A 19,562-nucleotide genomic window follows, 5' to 3' on the forward strand; every position below is an offset into this window, starting at 1 on the left:
CTCTGTGATTCCCTCCGGGAAGAAGCTGTGCATGGATGGCTGATGGGGAGTGACATTAAAGAAGGATTTAAGAATGGTCTGCAGGTTTCTGGCTTGAAGACCTGGGTGGTGATAAGGATGCCTTTTCTCCCCCCCCACCCCCTAACAAGATGAGAATGATTGGAGAGAAGCAGATATTTTGGGACCACAGTAGGAATTGTGGAATGTCTATTAAACAATCAAGTAGAGATGGTGCCGGCCCAATGTCACATAGCAACGAAGCAGCTCAGTAAAATGAGCCCACTATTTCATTTATCTTATTGAGAACGGGCATGCTATTTTAACTCATTTTTATTCATCGAGTAATGATGTTAAGGAAAAATCCATCACCATTGTCTCTTCTGAGCAAGAATCCTTCAAGTACCTCATGGAATCCTTTATGGAATATTTGTACTAATCAGTATTTACGGATATAAGTAACAAAAACCAGTTCAAAGTTGAGCAGAAATCAACTTACTACAAGGGCATCATTCAGCTCAGTAGGAAGACTGGGCAGTCAGGTTGAGTCAGGAAGAAAGGTCCAACCAGCTCTCCTCCCCAGACATAGTCTACACTGGATGGGGGGCTCCTGGGGCTGTGGCCTTCATTCACTCTGCAGACCCCTCAGCCACTTCCACACCTGCCCAACTCCCACCCGACTCCCACCCAACCCCAATTCCACAGAGGCTGCAAACACCAAGTGTGACCTGCCTTCACATCACTCCTTCTGATGGAGGACCCAGCTGGCAGCATCTGCTTGGCTACGTATCAGTTTTCTGCCCACACAGTAAGTGCCTCAGGTCTGAGGAAGGGGAGAGGCCCTGCTCCCTGTGGTTCCCCCAAGAGACATGGAGACATGCCTTCCACCTATCTTGTTTCATACAAATATAAATGACCCAGGGTGGCCTCATAATAAACATGCTTAAAACCACATTTATTGGGGCGCCTGGGTGGCTCAGTTGGTTAAGCCTCTGCCTTCACTTCAGGTCATGATCCTGGGATCCTGGGATTGAGACCCACAGGAGCCTCGGCTCTCTGCTCCCTGCTCCCTTTCCCACTCCCCCTGCTTGTGTTCCCTCTCTTCCTGTCTCTGTCAAATCAATCAATAAAATCTTTAAAAAAACAAACAAACCAAATTTATCATCTTCAATGAACTCCCCCTCTCTGAAGAATAAAGATAAGAAATACAACCAGTTCCTCCTGCTATTCTTGAATCTTTGTTTCTGACAAAGGAAATATATTAACTAAGCCTCAGATTGTCATCTTTAACTCTATTTAACTCTATCTATTCTTTCTTCCTCATATTGTGTATTTCTATTACAAATTTATCTCCTTGCATTTTGTGAGCAGCAAGAAAAAAAATCTAAATATAATTCTTTTTCTTTTCTTTCTTTTTTTTTTTTTGGACAAACAGTATGCTGCTAATCCAAAAATACTGCAACCATCACGTTTCACTCACAGTGAAACACCTGGCTTTACAATGACTGAAGAACTATCTGTACACCTACCCTCGGGTTTCATCAGATATGAAGTAAAGAAAATGAGAGGCCTGTTCTTGACCCCACTCACTCCCACACTGGAAGACCCACAATATTCTTAAGATGGGCTGCCTATTTCCGACAACGCACAAGAGATAACAGCTACAGTTTAGAACTCTTACATCATCCCCTTCACCTCTCTGTTGACTACACGAAGGAAGAATAGCTCTAAGATCCCTACACATGAACTTGGACAGCTCACAGAGAGGTGAGACTGCAGAACAAAATCAGCCTTACTGTCTAACTAACTGCCTCTTTGGATTGTTAGGGCCAGAGAGGAATTTCAAACTCTCATCTTGAAGTAGGGGAAGGGAGCACAGCCCTCCCAGCAGAGATTTACTAATGGGCCGGGCTGATCTATCAAGGGAGTCCCACCATGATCTTATGCCCATACCCCCTCTTCTTTTGAACCCTGAGAGAAGTAAAATGGGTTTACACACCTCACATTTCTACACCTACTCTGGGGTAGAGAAGGAAGCCAACTGGTTCCTGAAGTGGGTGGTGATTAAAAAAAAAAAAAGGGTATGCCACAAAATGCAAATGATGTGTGCTCCAGTGACGGTATGCGTGGAGCGATGGGCAATCCCCTAGACAGAAATCAGGAACCTGGTTCTAAAGGTGCTCTGCCGCTCCATCCATTACTTCCTCAAGAGTGAGCACGACTTATGAGACCCCGTCTTCTCACTTGTAAAACAAGGATGATAACAGTGTCATAATTTCCATGGCTCAACTGCATTACACACGCTAAGTGCTTTACTTCCATCATCTTGTTTAATTCCTACAACCCTGGGAAGTTGGCTCCTTGTCTAGCACTCGTTTTATAGATATAGAAACTGAGTCTTTAAAAAGCGAACTTGCTCACTGTCACTTTACCAGTTCTTGGCAGAGTCCGATGATGAGCTCAGGCTGTCCTGTTACGTCGTATGGGGGCAAACGGTACCTCGCCATATCGAAGAATGCCCTCAGCTTTAACCTGTGACAATGGACTCCATCTGAGCAAGATACTGCTGTCATAGAGCTAATGTGCATCGACCCATAACTGAATCTCTTTGCCAGTTTCCTTGTTCTTAAATTTACAAGGTTCATACAGTTTTAAAAGTTACAAACTATCACTCACCAGTGCTGATCAAACTTCTGGGTCAGGGGTGGGAGGTTGGGGCAACCTGAGGGTTTTGAAGGGTCAGGGGTGGGAGGTTGGGGGAACAGGTGGTGGGTAATGGAGAGGGCACGTTTTGCATGGAGCACTGGGTGTTGTGCAAAAAGAACGAATACTGTTACGCTGAAAAAAATAAATAAAATGAGAAAAAAAAAAAAAGAATAAAAAAAAAAAAAAAAAAAAACTTCTGCAGAGAAAGTGGGTTCTCATTAGGCTTCCGGTCATCTCTAGTTTCTCATGTACTACCTCTGTGTATCATGTACACAGGGGCACACACATATTCACATACACATAACTCTTTACTTTACCATGACGTATACGGTTCCTCAGAGAGCAGAGGAAGAAACTCATGCAGGGGCACACAGCTATCTACCATGAGGATTTCATCAGGGTACACCCTGTTCTACTGGCAAATAATTCCATATCAGCTTTGCACACAAATGTCAATGTGCCTCCAGTCCCTCTAAGGAGGCAGTTTTTTCCTATGACAGACTGGTCCAGCTTATGAGGAAAGGGAGGAGGACTGCCTTATTCACTATTCCCCACTGCCACCTTTGAAATCCTTTTATTATGGATATGTTTATTTAAACAATTAGGTAACATTTCCAGTTTTCTGAGTGATCACATAATCGTTCTCACACACTATCCTGATCAAAACCTGAGTCAGGCTCTATCAGGCCATATGCTTCTTACATGAGAGTCTAGGAGTTACAAGTAGAGGCTGAGTGCCATCCAAGCCTCAGGTGAATTCTGATTCGGCCACTGTCTGATCCTCGAGCACGTACTTAACTATTCCAACCCTGTTTCCTCACCTGTAACACAGAGATTAGAACAGCACCTGTTTCACAAAGCTGCTGTGAGCAGTAAGTGAGATCACACAGTAAGTCCTACAACAGTGCCTGGAACATAGGAAGTCATTAGTAAATCCCACCTGTTGTCATTATTCAAAAAGTCGAAGCAGACAAACACATAACAACTACGGTGTAAGAGAGCATCAGCAAAGATAAATAACAGCATTAAAAAGTTCATACCATGCCTCACTTTTGGAGGTTCTCTGCTTCTCTCAGGAAAAGGGTGCTACTCCATTCATGCCTCTGTGAAAACCTGTTTGCCCCAGACCGGCCTTCTTCAGGATAGGGACCGCCTCCTCTGTGCAGCCCACCACCTCACCCTGCAGCTGGCCCACAGCAAGCACTCAGCAAGTGTATGTTGGATGCAGGGATGGATGGAAGTTCAGTCAATATGATGTTTACAGTTTGCAGGTGTCTGTTCAAATTTTTAAAACTCTCCATGGATTTTATGATGACCTTTTAGAGGTTGTTGGAGATACGCCCCATTTTGTTCTTGCTTATTTCCTCCCTGATCCAATCTGATGTAGAAAAGATTTACTTCTGAAAGCACTAAAGATGAAGAATATCTACTTTCATATAACTTTAGTTCTCCTTTAATCTCCTCCTCTTCTCTGACCTTTCCATAGTCCGAATGAATGAATCAACAAAGGGAAACACCACACCACCACCCAGATTAACGCTCCCTTGCTAGAGACAGAGCATGGAGCAATCTGGCTACCGAATGTCCCTAGAGACAAGAATAACATCCACATTCGACTCGCTCACTGATCATTTACATTTCAACATCTGAAAACATCACATTCTCAAATTTCATCGCCGAGACACATGTTCTATTTCTAACACCTCTTATATCAAATTCAACTATTATAATTTTTCAGAGAAGCTAACAACAACTGCTAGTCAAAACATAGCCTTTTGCTTAAGTGTTCATAAAACTGATTATTCTTGCTTAAAAGAGCAGCTTTCCTTGTTATCTAAGCAAAGAATGCATGTTTTGATTTATGCAGTTTCTCAGTAAATTAGTCCAAAGAGAATTTTCTCATTATGTTTTCCTAAACACAGCATTCTCACCAAGGACGAAAATAAGTGCCAGAGAAATGAACCTTTTCAAGAATATCCATGAGGCTGCAGCTATGCCACAGTCTACTAATGAAATGGAAAACGGGCTATGCCTGTTAACGATTAAGATCCCACTGGACACAGAGCTCTGAGTGTTGTAAATAGGACAGCACAGTTGGGAAGACTCAGGAAAGCCAGTGGAAAGGGCTAAGAAGAAGAGAGAGCACAGGGCAGGAGCTGACGGTGGCTGCCAGTTGTCTGAAGCCCGCGCACCCCTCCTTGCCGAGGCTCCAGCCAACCACCAACTCTGCCCCAGGCTCACGCACAAAACTGCGAGTCACGCCCTCCGTCTGACAGAAACCAGGTGCCACTTCCTTATCAATATATGCCTTCAAGCCCGAAGGTCTACTGCCTCCTCTTTCATTCCAAAAAAATGAGTAATTCTCTATCGGTTCCAGTTATATGGAAAGATTTCTTTACGGTGTCTCTCCATAAAATTTTCCACGACTCGTCCCACAAGGCCCCTCTTCTTTTGGCAGATACTACACTACATCGCTGAAGAAATGCTCCAGAGAGGATCACCGAAACTCTGCAAAATGGGTGTGGCTCAGCGGAGGAGCCCTCAGAGGTCCATGGTACAGCTGGGGAAAGGTGGTCATAATGAGTGGACAGTGCCTTCAAGCAGGGGACAGAACTGTCACCAAAGACCTTGCCGTGACAGGCAAACCTCTCAGCTCAGACCAAAAGCACTCCTAAAGAGACGATGGACATTGCTTTAAGGAGGCCAAAACAAATATTTCAACTGCACCCCAACAACATAATATCAATATTCATGCTTTAAAAAAAACAAAACCAAAAACTTTATTCTTGTCCTTAATTTTCCTCAGATTTCCATAATTTGAACAAACTGCCTCAGTCCAATGAACATCTTGGGATTGGTAACAGGTCAAAGGTTCAATATTACTGTTCTGTATCTTATATTTTAATTAAATTATGTACAGCTTTATATCTCCATTAGTCCCTGGGTTCCTTGAAGGTTGCTGTGACTAATTCTTGGAGCAGAGCCTTGAGAGGCACTGCGAGGGGAGAGGTCAAGAGCACACACCCTTGAGCTAAACTGGGTGCCATTCCCTGCTCCCCCTTACCAGCAGCCAATCAATAAACCTCTCCAGTGCCATGGTGGCCTCATCAAAAATTGGAAGAAAACAACACTAAGACTAATAGGGTAGTTCTGAAGGTTATTCATACATGTAAAACAGAGCAGTACCTTGTGCAGAGGAAATACATGTTCAATAAACGTTAGTTATTATTGGGAAAAACTCAAAAATATTTACTGAATGAAATTAATATACAATGGAAATTTATTAATGCTAGTGGGTTATTTCTGGCATTTTAGACTTCTATAATGTCTGAAAAATAATCTAGCTGCCTTCACTCAGCAACACTAAATAACTTTGAAGATACAGTATTTTTAATTCAGTTTGCATTAATCATGTAACTTTGGGTTTGCAGTTACACAATGAAAAGGATTTTTTTTTTAATTTTTTCATTGTTTCCTTCTTTCTTTCTTCTTCTTCTTTTTTTTTTTTTTTTTTACATTATTTTTAAAGCAGGCTCCATGCCCAATGTGGGGCTTGAACTCAGGACCCTGAGATAGAGAGTCACATGCTCTACTAATTGAAAGAGCCAGGCACTTCTGAAAGGGATTTTTATTTTTTTTATTTTTTTAAAGATTTTATTTATTTATTTGACAGACAGAGATCACAAGTAGGCAGGGAGGCAGGCAGATAGAGGGGGGGAAGCAGGCTCCCTGTGGGGAGCTCAATCCCAGGATGCTGGGATAATGACCTGAGCTAAAGGCAGAGGCTTAACCCACAGAGCCACCCAGGTGCCCCTGAAAAGGATTTTTAAGTGGGTATCTGTAAATGGAATCGCCATCCTATTCTTAGACTATTTACTCTAAAACAGACTGAATCCCATAAAAATCTCAGGAGGAGTGTTATAAAAGGAAGATAAGCAGTATTTGAGGATTCAGAGATGAAGGAAAGAAGGAAGGAAGGAAGGGAGTGGGGAAAGAAGGGGAAAAGAGAAGAGAAGAGAAGAAAAAAGGAGGGAGAGGGAAGAAACATTAATTACATCACTTTTATAGTTCCTATTAATTCTCAGAGGAACAGGTAGTACAATGATCAGATTTTTCAGAAGACCCAGATTCACAGTGCGTATAGTCTAGATAAACAAGGGACCATTTTCCTTACTGGGCAATCCAATTAACATGCAGTTAGAACACTTACATTGACAATGGTTATTTTAATACATCCCTAAACAGATGATGCTTCTGTTCCTCAAAAATCAAAGTCAAATCATTGGAACTTCCAGGTATTTCATAAGATTTTTAAATGCCTACAAAGACCCTCAAATACCCTACATAATACATCAAATTTCAAATGCATAATTTTTATTTCTTTTTTAAGTTACTTAGGGGTTAAAAAAATACTTAAAAAACATTGTTTTGGATCAATGCATTCTCAAGTGTGACTACTTATATTTGTGCTTCTTGTGATCTTTGCTGGTAATCTATGATAATCTCACTTCTCATTATTCAAATTGTTGAGTCCCCAAATCATATCATATTCTACCAAACAAAGACCTTCAACAGGGTCTGCCTTCTTCTCATTATTAACGGTTAACCCAATATGACTCTTTCAGAAGATGAGTGTCTAGACAACTGGTCAGGTTGTCAAGAAAAGGCAAATAGCTAGAGTAAATCTATTTTAAACTGTGAATGCTTTTTTTAGGAATGCAGGAAGACTTAACTACAGATACACTCTTCATTTTTACAGGGTCACCATGGAAACCACATTTTATGTAGATCAAAATATAAAATTAGCTCACATGGAAATCATTACCTTACACATGTGTGGGATAGGGACCCTTTCTTTGACCACATAAGGAATCCCCGTGTGAGTGGCAGCAACACATACCTGTGAGGGCCCAGGTGTCTCACTCTCTTAAAATGGCCAATCCCTTTACATCCTGGGGTTGAGCATCCACCATGTTCAGAAGCTTCCATTAATTCTAAGGGGCCTATAAGAAAACAAGTAGGGGAAAAATGAGAGAAAGAAAGAAGGGGGCATAAAATTAACCAGAAGGCTACAAAATAAAAATTAAGAATCTTAAAAGTCTTTTTTAAGGTTTTTCCCTATGCTTTTGTTCACATTATTTATCTTTCTTCAATAGTGAAACGGTAGACTTTGGTCTAAACCTCTTTCAATGTCACAGATTCCAGAAACACCTAAATGTGAATTAATGAGGAGATTCTAAGCAATTTTCATCAAGTAACTAACATAAGTAATACAGGAATACTGGTATACTGTGAAAATTTCAGACACCACACTGGTATACAGAGAAACAGTTACAGATCCTATTCATACGACCCCATCCACATTTCAGACACTCCCTCATCCCCAACAACTTATGTTCATGTGTAATGTGCTAGATGTTGTTCTAAGCATTCCCATATATACCTGTGTGTGTGTGTGTGTGTATATATGTATCAAGTTTTTGTTTTTGTTTCATTTAGTCACATATAAGGGATAACATAGATGTGCGCTATTCTGAAACATTTTTTTCCTTCGGTCTTTAACTTCATGGCTTGTAAATCTTTCCATCTCAATGGTAACATTCTTTATGTTACCATTGAGATGGCAACTCAATGTTGCAGTGTTGTATTGTGAATGCACCAGAATTTAACCAATCTCTGTTTCCAAGGTTTGTTAGTGTAAATACAGTGTAACAAATGGCATTCATGTGAACTTTTGTACCTTTACACGGCCTGTACGCAGCATCCAGAAGTGAAGGCACTAGATGGGGGACTGCATGCTAAACATTTTAAACCTCACAATAATCTATTTCCTACATATTTTTTGTTATAATATATATGTTTTCTTTCAAAGTAGAAATCACAGTATGTTCTCTATGCTAACTTTTTTAAAAATTGAATTTAAAGAGAATTTTTACTGAGGTTATTATAAATCACAAGAAGTTTTAAGTAATGATTCATATAGAGACCTTGCAGACTTTGCTCAGTTTCTCAAAATGGTAACATTTTGCAAAACTATAGTATGAAGTCACTCCTGATACATTAAATTTTGATAGTCTGACAAACTGTCTTCCAAAAATTCAGTATTGATTTTAAAAGGTGCGTACTTCTAAATAAAAGTAAAAAAAAAAAAAAATAAACTTCGCTTTTTCAAACATTACATTTTTTCTTTTATATTTTTGTGACTGCCATGTGACTGAAAATGTAGGAAAAGGATTACATAGAGAAGAAATATACAGTGAGAAAGAAACAGAAAGGAAGGATTGGAGGAAAGAACACTTTAAACACCCTATACAAGAACATGGAAACATTTATTTAAATTATTCTTGTATCTCTTACTCAAAGGAGGTTGAAGAGGATGCCCGGTTTTTGAACACCAGCCCACAGGGTGAATGTCTGGAGAATCTGCATCTACCCAGTAATCATAGCAGCTGTTCCAGCCATCAAAGTGAACCTGGGTGACAGAAAGAAATTAACAGTACAATTCAGGTCACGAAAATCCCTACAATAGAAGTTCTACCCACCATAACCATTTTCATTCTCTTCGAAATTATACAGTAGATTTAATACCAAATACATTTTTTCAATTATTTAAATTACTTCATCTACACTCTGAGGGAAAAAAGGCACTTTTGACTTATTTTTAAATTATCTGTCCATCAAGAAATGTCTTGCCAGGAGTACTTCTACAGAGATATTATTATATGCATCTTCCAACACTAGAACATCTTGAATACATAACATCTTCATATAAGCAACACTAAACACCCAGTAAATATGCCTTAAGTAATGAATACATTAGGGCAGGGAGGGAGAAACGGGAGGGGGTAGTAGAGAGGCACAAGGGCTTTTCATAGAAATGTCAACTCTTCCAGAGTTATGCTAAAAAGGCTTTTTAAACAAATTCAACATCCTATTAGAAATACAACCAGTTTACAAAATATCTCTCCATCCAACGCATTCTTAAATAACATTTTTTTCTCATAAATAATTACAGTATCTCTCAAAAAGGTTTTATGTTGGTGCCATTGTTACTGGCACCAAGTGGAGGACACCTTGTCCCCCAGCTAGGGTCACTAAGGATCAGCTGAGCAGCTTTTAATGATTACATATGCTTTATCTTTTAGGATGGAAGATTTACCAAAAGGCTATAGATATTTTATTCTTACATCAAGTTTGCCAGCTAGATCTCCTTAAGTCTGTGAATCCCTTACTCCTAACCAGACAACAGAGGCCAGATGGATGAAAAATGCAAACATTAAAAGCTGAACAACAAAAGTTCTAGAATAATGCATGAGTGAACATGTTTGTAATCTCAGAGTAGGATAACCTTGTAAGCAAGATGCCAAACTCAAAAGCCGTGAAAGAATAGACTGTTCAATCGACCGCATGAACATTAAAAACTTGAAAGTGGCAAATATTCTGTAATCAGTGGCAAATACTACCAAAAAAAAAAAAAAAAAAAAAGGAAGGCCCAGAAGAAACCCCCAAAACACATTTATTACATATGTAACAATGTACTCTGTTCCTTAATGTATATAGTTATCATATATTAACATAGTAAGATTAAAAACCCAATAGAAAGATGAAAAAGATATAAATTACTCATAAATAAGGAACTAAGTATAGTTAGTAAACATGTAAGAAGATAATCTATTTCACTTATAAGCAAAACACTACAAATTAAAATTACAAGATGCAGTTCTTTCAACCTGTCAAAAATGTGCCACTTGGGTGATTCCTAGAGTTCGTGCGTATGAGAATAAAAAGCTTTCTCTTGGACTGCTGGCAGGAGTATTAATTAGCAAATACTTCTGGTGTGTTATCTGCAATAACAATCACTTAAAATATATCACCCTTGACTTGACAATCTCAGTAACTCAACTCTTGGTTAACAGTAGAAAACAACCTCAGTATCCACCGTTAGGGGATTGGCTAGCTAAATTATGGTACATCTGTATGACAGAATAGTACAGAGTTGTTAAAGTACATATATACAGGTTCAAAATAAAGTCCTTCACAATGAATCCACTTTCTCAAGCTGAAAATCAATCAATCCTAGAATCAAAGCCCACAGAATCCCATACCTGAAGAAATCATAGGTATTATCTTAAAGAAGAGAAGAGATCACACAGCTAGTTAGGAGAAGTAACAAAGCCTAAAATTCAAGGATTCAAATAAAATTACTCATCATTCACCTGCATTGAATATAAAAGCAGCACTTACATAAAATTACTTAACTCAAAGTAACCCCTTCCTTTCCTCTGATCAAAAACAATGCCCAATTAACAGTGAGAAGACATTCATGATCATTTTCTAAAAATACCAATTTATGTTATCAATGCTACCAATAAATGAACACACATAATTTAGTGTTAAAGTAAGTTTAAAGTATCCTAACTCTCAACTAATTAAGTGATTACCCTGTTTTATTACACATGAAACTTCCCTGTATTCTGATCTTGCTATTCCTAAATTCCGTTTCTTTCATACTGGAATCAATGCTCACATCATGTATGTCTCATTTGCTGTAAATAAACTCCTAAATTTTTTAAAATTTAGGTATCTTCCTATAGCAAACATACTCAGTCCTAACAAATAAATGGTTCTCCACTGTGGCTACAGGTCAGAATTTTCTCAATGATGAAAAGGAGAAAGAGATAAAGGGGGAAAAAAACAAACAAACCACAAACCGGCTGAGCCTACCTAGGAGATTGTTAAACCACAGGTTTGGTTTTGCGCATACTTATGTTGTTTACTCAACATCTAAGTAACTGAGGTGTGCGCTCAGAATTGAGACCCATGGATATTAACTAGTACATTACTGTACACCAACAGAGTCTCTGAAAGTCTTGATATCATAAATAAACAAAAGAGTTCTTTTTAAAGTTTCCTTACATATGTCTTTAAGAACGTTTATGGTAGATCTAGCATATCTGTTGATACCACAATGTGTCATAGTTTTCCATGAAACTGAAACTTGGTTTGGCAATGAGAAGTTATCTATCTAGGATTAATGTACTTTAGATACCATAGATAAACCTAATTACCATCTATAAACTTGACTGGTAGACAATCTGGAGAATTTTAGTAGTTTAAAGTTGCAATTTCAGAGATAAAATTTAGTTTAGATATTATGAACAGAGGTAACAATAAAATTCTCTTTGATAAGTACCAAATATACTTAAAAATGCTATCTGAAAGTATATAAAAATAATATATGCAAAAGTTAATACTAACCCGAATCAAAATTCTAGAAGCCCAGATGAAATAATTTCATTAATGTTTGTATAGTTTTATTTCACCTCTTGTAAATTCTACTACTTCAGTCACTGGCATATTAAGAGATTTTAAACAAACAAAAAATCAAACACTTTAGTAATGTTAAGTTATAGTTTTACTCTTACTGGTGACTGTTTTGAAAAGAAATCCAAAGTCTAACAAAGAACAAGAAAGGAAGATACACAAATGTGTAACACGAAATACTTAAAACTTTTACAAACCCAAAAGAGACATACAAAATATTTATAATACAAATGTTCCACTAGAAATATAATTATATATGAAAGCAACTCAGCAATAATGCTAAATTTAATAAAAATTCTAAAGAAAATAATATGAGGGGCACCTGGGCAGCTCAATCAGTTAAGTGTCTGATTCTAGATTTTGGCTCAGGTCATGATCTCAAGGTTGTGAGATCAAGCCCCAAGCTGGGCTCTATGCTGGACATGTAGCCTGCTTAAGCCTCTCTCTCCCTCTCCCTCTTCCCCCAACCCCTGCTCTCTCTCTCTCTCTCAAAAAAGAAAAAAAAAAAAAAAAAAAAAGAAAGGAAGGAAGGAAATAAGACGATTATGGATCGAAATACACTAACACTTAACTCACACATATCTAAAATTACAGTTTAGGAAACTGGATACATTTTTATCCAGAAACATTATTTGGAGGCTTTTTAAAATCTTAATACCCGTTATTGACAACTAATTAAAAATAAGACAGTTGATATTTTAGAAAGCACAGCATTTCTTAAAAAGAGAAAGGTTGATTTTCTCTTCTTGTGAAAGGCAACTCAGTAAAGCACCTTATAGACCCAGGCGCTTATCTCTACTCCCTTCTGAAATTAAAGTTGTATCTGCAAAGGTCTAAAGCCAGGAGGACAAATGGAGAAGTAAAGTGGCCAACAATTGAGAAGTGACAGTAACCAGTGACGTGAGTGGAGGGCAAACGAAGGACTGCTGACCTACAGGATAGAGTGGGTAGGGGACAGCCTAGGCACCTGAGAACAGGACCAAAGCAAAAGGATGTACCAGGCAGGACCCAAGAAGGACTCAATCTGGTGGCAGCAGGTAGGAGAACTCCCTTAGTGTGCTCCCCAACTCCCCCCACCATGGTAATTGCCCCTTCAACAACCCTGCCAAAGAGTAGAGGTTTACCTTGTAGAGAAATAAAATCACTAAGGCTCTGAATTCTAGAACAAACATCCCATGGCCATGGCTGGGACAGAAAGTACAGGAACTGAGCAAGAGCTGCACATTCCAACCCCGTCCTTCTATCTCGCCCAGCAGCCACTAGGGAGGAGACTGGCAGAAACTAGAAGGCTCGCTCCAGAGAAGAACTCAGATGCCAAAAATGGGGATCTCCCTGTGAAAAAGCTGGCTCTCTGCTTTCTTATCAAATGGTGAAATCCACTCATCTCTAAGTCCCACCCATGAAAACAGTTAACTTTTTAAGTGTCTTTTTCTTAAAGAATACAGCCAGTCAAGGACCTGACATTTGACATTTGCTTCTGGCTGAAGAGAACTCCTGGCTTCTCAATGGGACCTGTGGCTACACTTGACGTTACAGGTCTCCAACAAAACAAACTGGATCCACCTTCCTGAACATCATTGACCCTGTGAAAGGTACAATCTGATCTTCTTTGTAAGATTACTTCTCTTTCTGCATCCTATATTAAAAGGATGTGCTTCTGTACTTTTCTTCTGAAAAGTCTACATCTAATACAATCCCATCAGAAAACATTAATCTTCAAGTTTTCAAAAAAAAAAAAAAGCATACTACTGAAGAATGAGGTGCCATATTCAGAAGAAATCACTCTATGATTTACGACAGACTTTTAATATTTTGAGTGTGTGCTGGGATAAAGAATGGAGATACAACATAGTAACTGTCAGTCACAAAGAGAAATTCTTGCATCGATTAAAGGAAAAAAACTGGATAAACACTGACAAAGATGCACAGCTATTTTATTTGCATATTCCTATGGTCTGACTAATTACAGTGCCTCGTAAGTTAAATATCTGCCTAAGTTTCCATCCAAGATACCTTAGAACGAAAGACAAAACTCCACCAGAGTACACTCACTTTTATTCGGTGATCATCCGTGTCTGCAACTGTTGCTACTCTAATAAACATAGGATTTCTTTTGTCTATGACTTCAAGCTTCATTTTCTTCTGAAATCCATGCGGAGGTTTCTGCCATACAGAAAAGTTTACATGATAAGATTCAGAGGAAGAGAAGGTGGACTCCCTGTCACAGCGACAGCGTAAGAGGAGCTATTTACAGAATCAACCTTCTAACTGGCAAGTTCCTACAATAGCTTTGGACCTTTCCCTCCCTATCAAAAAACACAATCCCAAATCACATGGCCAAACCCTGAGGCAATAGAAACAACCAGAGCACCCAGCCACAGGAGCAAACAGAAAGCAAAGATCTTAAGATAAAATTCAAAATGCTTCAGTTATTTGATTAGCCACAGGGAAGGCAAGAAGTTTTTCTCATTAGTGAGAAGAAGGCATCTTGGCAAAAATCAACAAGCATTTAAATAATTTATAGAAAAAGAGGGAAGAACTTTAAAGTGGCAGAGAAGTGACACAGAGATTAGAAATGATCAGACCAAAAAGCAGATGTCTTTAAAAAAAGGAAAATTAGCCATCAAAATATACAAAATGGAATCCATCCTGTAAAAACAGAAATAAGTAAGGAGGACCTTTGCTCCGAGACCTTAGCTACCCACGCCTCAGTCCTCAGCAGAAACCTGCAAACCTCAAAAAAAGTGGCAAGCTGCAGAAGGCAAGGTGACTGTTATGTTAGGCAAATTGCTTAAACTTTTCTGAGCTTCACGCCCCTGTTCTTTAAATTGGGTATAACAAAACAGTGGCTCTGAAAATTAAGTGTGAAAATTACGTAAAGGATAAAAAACAATCAATGCAAGGCACCTGAAGGCCAAACTAGAGAAATCATAGTTTTCTCTCTGGTATCATTGTGACAGGAGACATGCAGGCTGATACTGATGTGATTTATCCAGTTCAAAGCAAAGTGCAATGCAAGTTCTTCTTTGTAATAGCTGAGTTAAAGTCAGAGAGTCAGGTAAAAATTCTTAAGTAGGTCATAACTCTATTCATTTTTAAATCCTAAATTTACTATCAGATATACTGTTTTTACATGGCTTTTCTTTATGTAATATGCTTTTTTCTTTCAAAAATCTATGATGTTCTTTTCTATATTTGGGCCCGTACCTCTAATTAATTCTATCATTAAAAACTCTAGCAATTTATACATGAGAAAATCACTTAAAGAAAAGTGATATATATGACAGACTAATTATGCTACATTAAAATATTTTTAAAATATTTAATACAGTTTTCTTTAAATTCACAGAAAACTAGAAATTATAAAAGACGTTTTTAGAGATAAAAGAATTTTTTAAATACATTTTATTACTTATTTTTCCCTTTCAAAGAAATGAGGTTTACTTTGAATCTTACCAAGTTATACGTAAGATGCAATGACTCTGGTTAGAAAGATACTATTAAAAAAAGCAGGTGACCTTGTATTTTGATAATTAAATATGCTGATTAATAGCAATAAAATGAAAAACAGCACCTAAGCTTGCCATAAACAAATCTAAAGAAATCATTAAATACAATTTTCATTAGAAAATATCCTATCTTGTCTTGGTTTTTCAGAACATCTACCTGGAAAAATATAAGTTTGCCATAAGACCACAACAACTCCTTCTATACCAATTCAAGCAGAATTATTTTCCAAGGAGACAGGTCCAAAATGAAAGTACTTTCTGGATGCGAACAACAAAAACCCCAGTAACAACTTTGACTTTCAAAATTGTAAAAAGTCAAAAACATCTTCTGTGGTCTTCTATTTCCCTCCCTTTCCTATTCTGGTTCACTCCTACTCTCTCTTTCTGTTCTCGAATTTCAATGAATGTATACCATTGCCAACACAAATTAATCAATAGTGTAAAACAGATTAACTCACCACTTTGAAAGCTCTTGCAGGAGCAGGTAAAGAATTGGTTTCTTCTAAGTATTTATCCCAAGAAAAATGTTTCACATTTGGATAACCTAAGAAAGAAAAAAGTAAATCCTGTCAGGTTTCACCAAAATGATAGTGAGAACCACAAACTGACCTGTAAAATTAGGATATATTATTACTATAACCTAAGAAATTATGTTCCTATTCCACATAATAATTTTAAACTGAATAACACACTCATAACTGTTTAATAACTATATTACTTTCATCTTGATCAAGACTCCTCTATTACCTTTTTTTTAAAGTATCTTCTTACTGTGTTTTTTTAAATTTTATTTATTTATTTCATACAGAGAGAGAGATCACAAGTAGGCAGAGAGGCAGGCAGAGAGAGAGGGGAAGCAGACTCCCTGCTGAGCAGACAGCCTGATGCAATGCTGGGCTCGATCCCAGGACGCTAAGATCATGACGTGAGCTGAAGGCAGAGGCTTAACCCACTGAGCCATCCAGGCGCCCCTCCTCTATTACCTTTTAAATGAAAATTTAAGATATATGTATACGTATAATTTATATTCTCAGGTAAGTCCTATATACAGATACACACAAACAAAAGTACCCTTTACTGTCCAATTCTACTAATCTAGGAAAATCTCATGTACACACAGACAATGCACAGTTGTTTGTTATGTGTCATATATATAATACACAGGGAATAGAAAGCACTTATTAAGAAGAATGAGTCAGATTTACATATACTAATATGTGACATATTCCAGATATATCATCATATTGTTAGGTCAAACAAAAATCATAGGTACAGTATTTTTATTTGTTTGTTAGCTTAGATTTATTTTATTTTTAGAGAGAGTGTGAATGGGGAGAGATGCAGTGGGGAAGGGAGTGGGATTGAGAATCCCAAGCAGACTACGGCCTGAGCTCAGAGCCCATGTGGGGCAGAGCGGGGGGTGGGGGTGGGCTCCATCTCACAACCTTGAGTAAAACCAAGGATCGGGAAGCCCCAACCAACTGAGCTACCCAAGTGCCCCAGGTCATGGAACAGTGTTCGAAGAATATGTAGAAATAACTACTCCTCTTTCCTCTTGCCTCCTTTTGTTTCCTCCAGAGATCAAAATCCATTAAGTAGGCATGAGCAGGAATTAACAGTGGCTACATAAAGAGGACTGAAAAAATAGGTAAATATACTGAGATAAAAGAAGGTAGACTTCTTACTGACTCAAAAAAGAGGTATAAATAGAGAAAGTAGGCAACTAGAATAAACTTAGGGGTCTTGGATATGAATTGGAGCTAAGGATATAAATTCATTGTTTTCAATGTCTAAATAGATACATAAATATACAGAATTTTTTAAAAATATTTTTACATGAGTGTATTTCCTAACTATGTCATCTAAGAGGACAGAAGTAGTATCATCTCAGTAGCAACGAGCATACCTACTTGTTTAGATTTTAGTTTGAATCAGGGAAAGTATAGGATAAGCCTAGCTATGCCAGGAAGTAGGAAGTTCTCAAAAAATGATTAGAACATGTCAAAGGACATAGTAACAGCTTAAAGGGACTCCTATGGCCAAATGTGAGAAAATCTGGACATGGAAGTAAATAATACTGGTTAGAGATTATAACTCATTGATAAAAACAGTAATGTATGAGTCCATACAGAGATAAATAAATTGAATGAATAAAGGCAAAGATGAAAAAGTTATTCTTTATAGAAGAATATCGGTTAATTATGTACAAGGAATAGAAAATTAGCATTTAGCAGCTGTCAGAATAATAATTCGTACTAGAAATATCAACAGATGTTAAAACTAGTGAGTGATGCCGGGATGAAGTACAGGATATTTATACAATCTCAAATTATCTCTCCACAAAATACTTACTAATTAGAGAGGGGAAAAAATTATGTTAGTGAAGAAGCCTGGCAAACACCATCTTTTTTTTTTTTTTAAGATTTTTAAAATTTATTTTAGAGAGAGTGCACATGTACACACAAGCAGGGGGAGGGGCAGAGAGAGAGAGGGAGAGAGAATCCTCAAGTAGACTCTGAATGGAGCAGGGAGCCCAACGCAGGGCTCAATCCCAGGACCCTGAGATCATGACCTGAGCCAAATCAAGAGTTGGATGCTTAACTGACTGAGCCACCCAAATGCCCCTGGCAAACACCACCTTGATCAATTAATGTTAAAAAATCAAGGAATGAGACAAACTGACTTCATATGCCACCTGAGAGGACACAGTGAGCACACAGCACCGTTTCTGTGATACACCTGCCCAAGTATATAACCTGGATTTAATAAAGTGGAAATGCTAAGCATATCCAAATTAAGTGGCATCCTACAAAATGACTAATCTGTGGGGCTCCTGGATGGCTCAGTCAGTTAAATGTCTGACTTCGGCTCAGGTCATCATGTCAGGGTCCGGAATCAGAGCCCCACATCAGGCTCCATGTTCACTGGGGAGTCTATCTGTCCCTCTACTTCTCCCCCCGGCTCATGCACTCACTCTGTTGCTTAAATAAATAAATAAACAAAATCTTTAAAACAAAACCAAAAAATGACTAATCTGTAATCCTTAAATATACTGACGTCATGAAAGTCAAGGAAAACCTAACTGAAGGAGAGTAGAGGGATGTAACAACTGAGTGCAATGTCTGATCCTTTTAGAACAAATGATATCATTAATTAGACTGACGAACATGAATGGGTCTTTGGGTCAAGGGCATAGATGACTTCTATTCTTATACCTTTTCTGTACCTTTGAAGTTGTTTCAAAATAAAGGTTTAAGAGCAAGTATTATGCAACCATATCTCTATGAATACAAATATTTTACAACATATTTTAAGGACCGTATCTTGAAAAATTTAAGTAATATTAAAGCTGACTGCACATGCATAGAAATCTGTGTATACAGAGAGGCAAAAAGATTCCTCTGGAGAGAGACAGGGACAAACTCTTAAACTATTATGCGAGAGAACAGCCATTACCTCTATTTTCACTGTAATTAATGTACAATTGGATATTTCAAAAGAAAATCATTTTAGAAGTCACCAAGACTTCAATTTTGGAAAAAGAACAGTAGACATGCTACATATTTCAAAGAAAACATGAACATGGGGCGTCTAGCAGGGCAGCTGAGGGGACTGAATAAGGATGTGGCAAGAGCGGCAGAAGGGGCAGCTGCCTCTGGGGAGTGACTGGAATCCTTCTCACACAGGACATCAGAGATGCAGCCAGGAAGCTGCCCTGGGAGGAAAGAGGATTGGAGAAAGCATATCTTTGTTGTCAGCGTTTGGTACTTTTGAACATGAAGTTCAGATTTTTTAAATTTGTCAAAAAGCTATGGCTTTTCTCTTCTACTAAGTTATAAAAGTCCACAGAAGGAGACAGATGACTTGGTTATCTGCCTCCCATTGTAAGTCAACAACAATGCCTGACACCAGCCCTTCCCACAGTACTTAAGCCAGGGCTGTGAAGACATAACCAGGAGCCTCCTGTTCACTGGTTCTCTGTTTACCCGATTTCTGATTATAACCAAAAACGTGGGAAAGAAAGAA

The 19,562-nt window shown here is 38.1% G+C and overlaps 1 protein-coding gene across 4 annotated transcripts in view; it reads right to left on the reverse strand.

Annotated features, from left to right (window-relative positions):
* The window catches only part of L3MBTL3 (L3MBTL histone methyl-lysine binding protein 3), a 112,769-nt gene that overhangs the window by 33,542 nt on the left and 59,665 nt on the right, over positions 1 to 19,562 (reverse strand). For all 4 annotated transcript variants that reach the window (XM_046006689.1, XM_046006691.1, XM_046006690.1 and 1 more), the window contains 4 exons: positions 15,995 to 16,080; positions 14,080 to 14,190; positions 9,061 to 9,175; positions 7,604 to 7,706 (listed from right to left, as the gene is read on the reverse strand). In XM_046006689.1, coding sequence (XP_045862645.1) covers positions 7,604 to 7,706; positions 9,061 to 9,175; positions 14,080 to 14,190; positions 15,995 to 16,080 — 415 coding nt within the window. The remainder of the gene's footprint in view (positions 1 to 7,603; positions 7,707 to 9,060; positions 9,176 to 14,079; positions 14,191 to 15,994; positions 16,081 to 19,562) is intronic.

The sequence above is a fragment of the Meles meles genome, chromosome 5, assembly GCF_922984935.1.
Source record: "Meles meles chromosome 5, mMelMel3.1 paternal haplotype, whole genome shotgun sequence".
Classification (NCBI taxonomy): Eukaryota; Metazoa; Chordata; class Mammalia; order Carnivora; family Mustelidae; genus Meles; species Meles meles.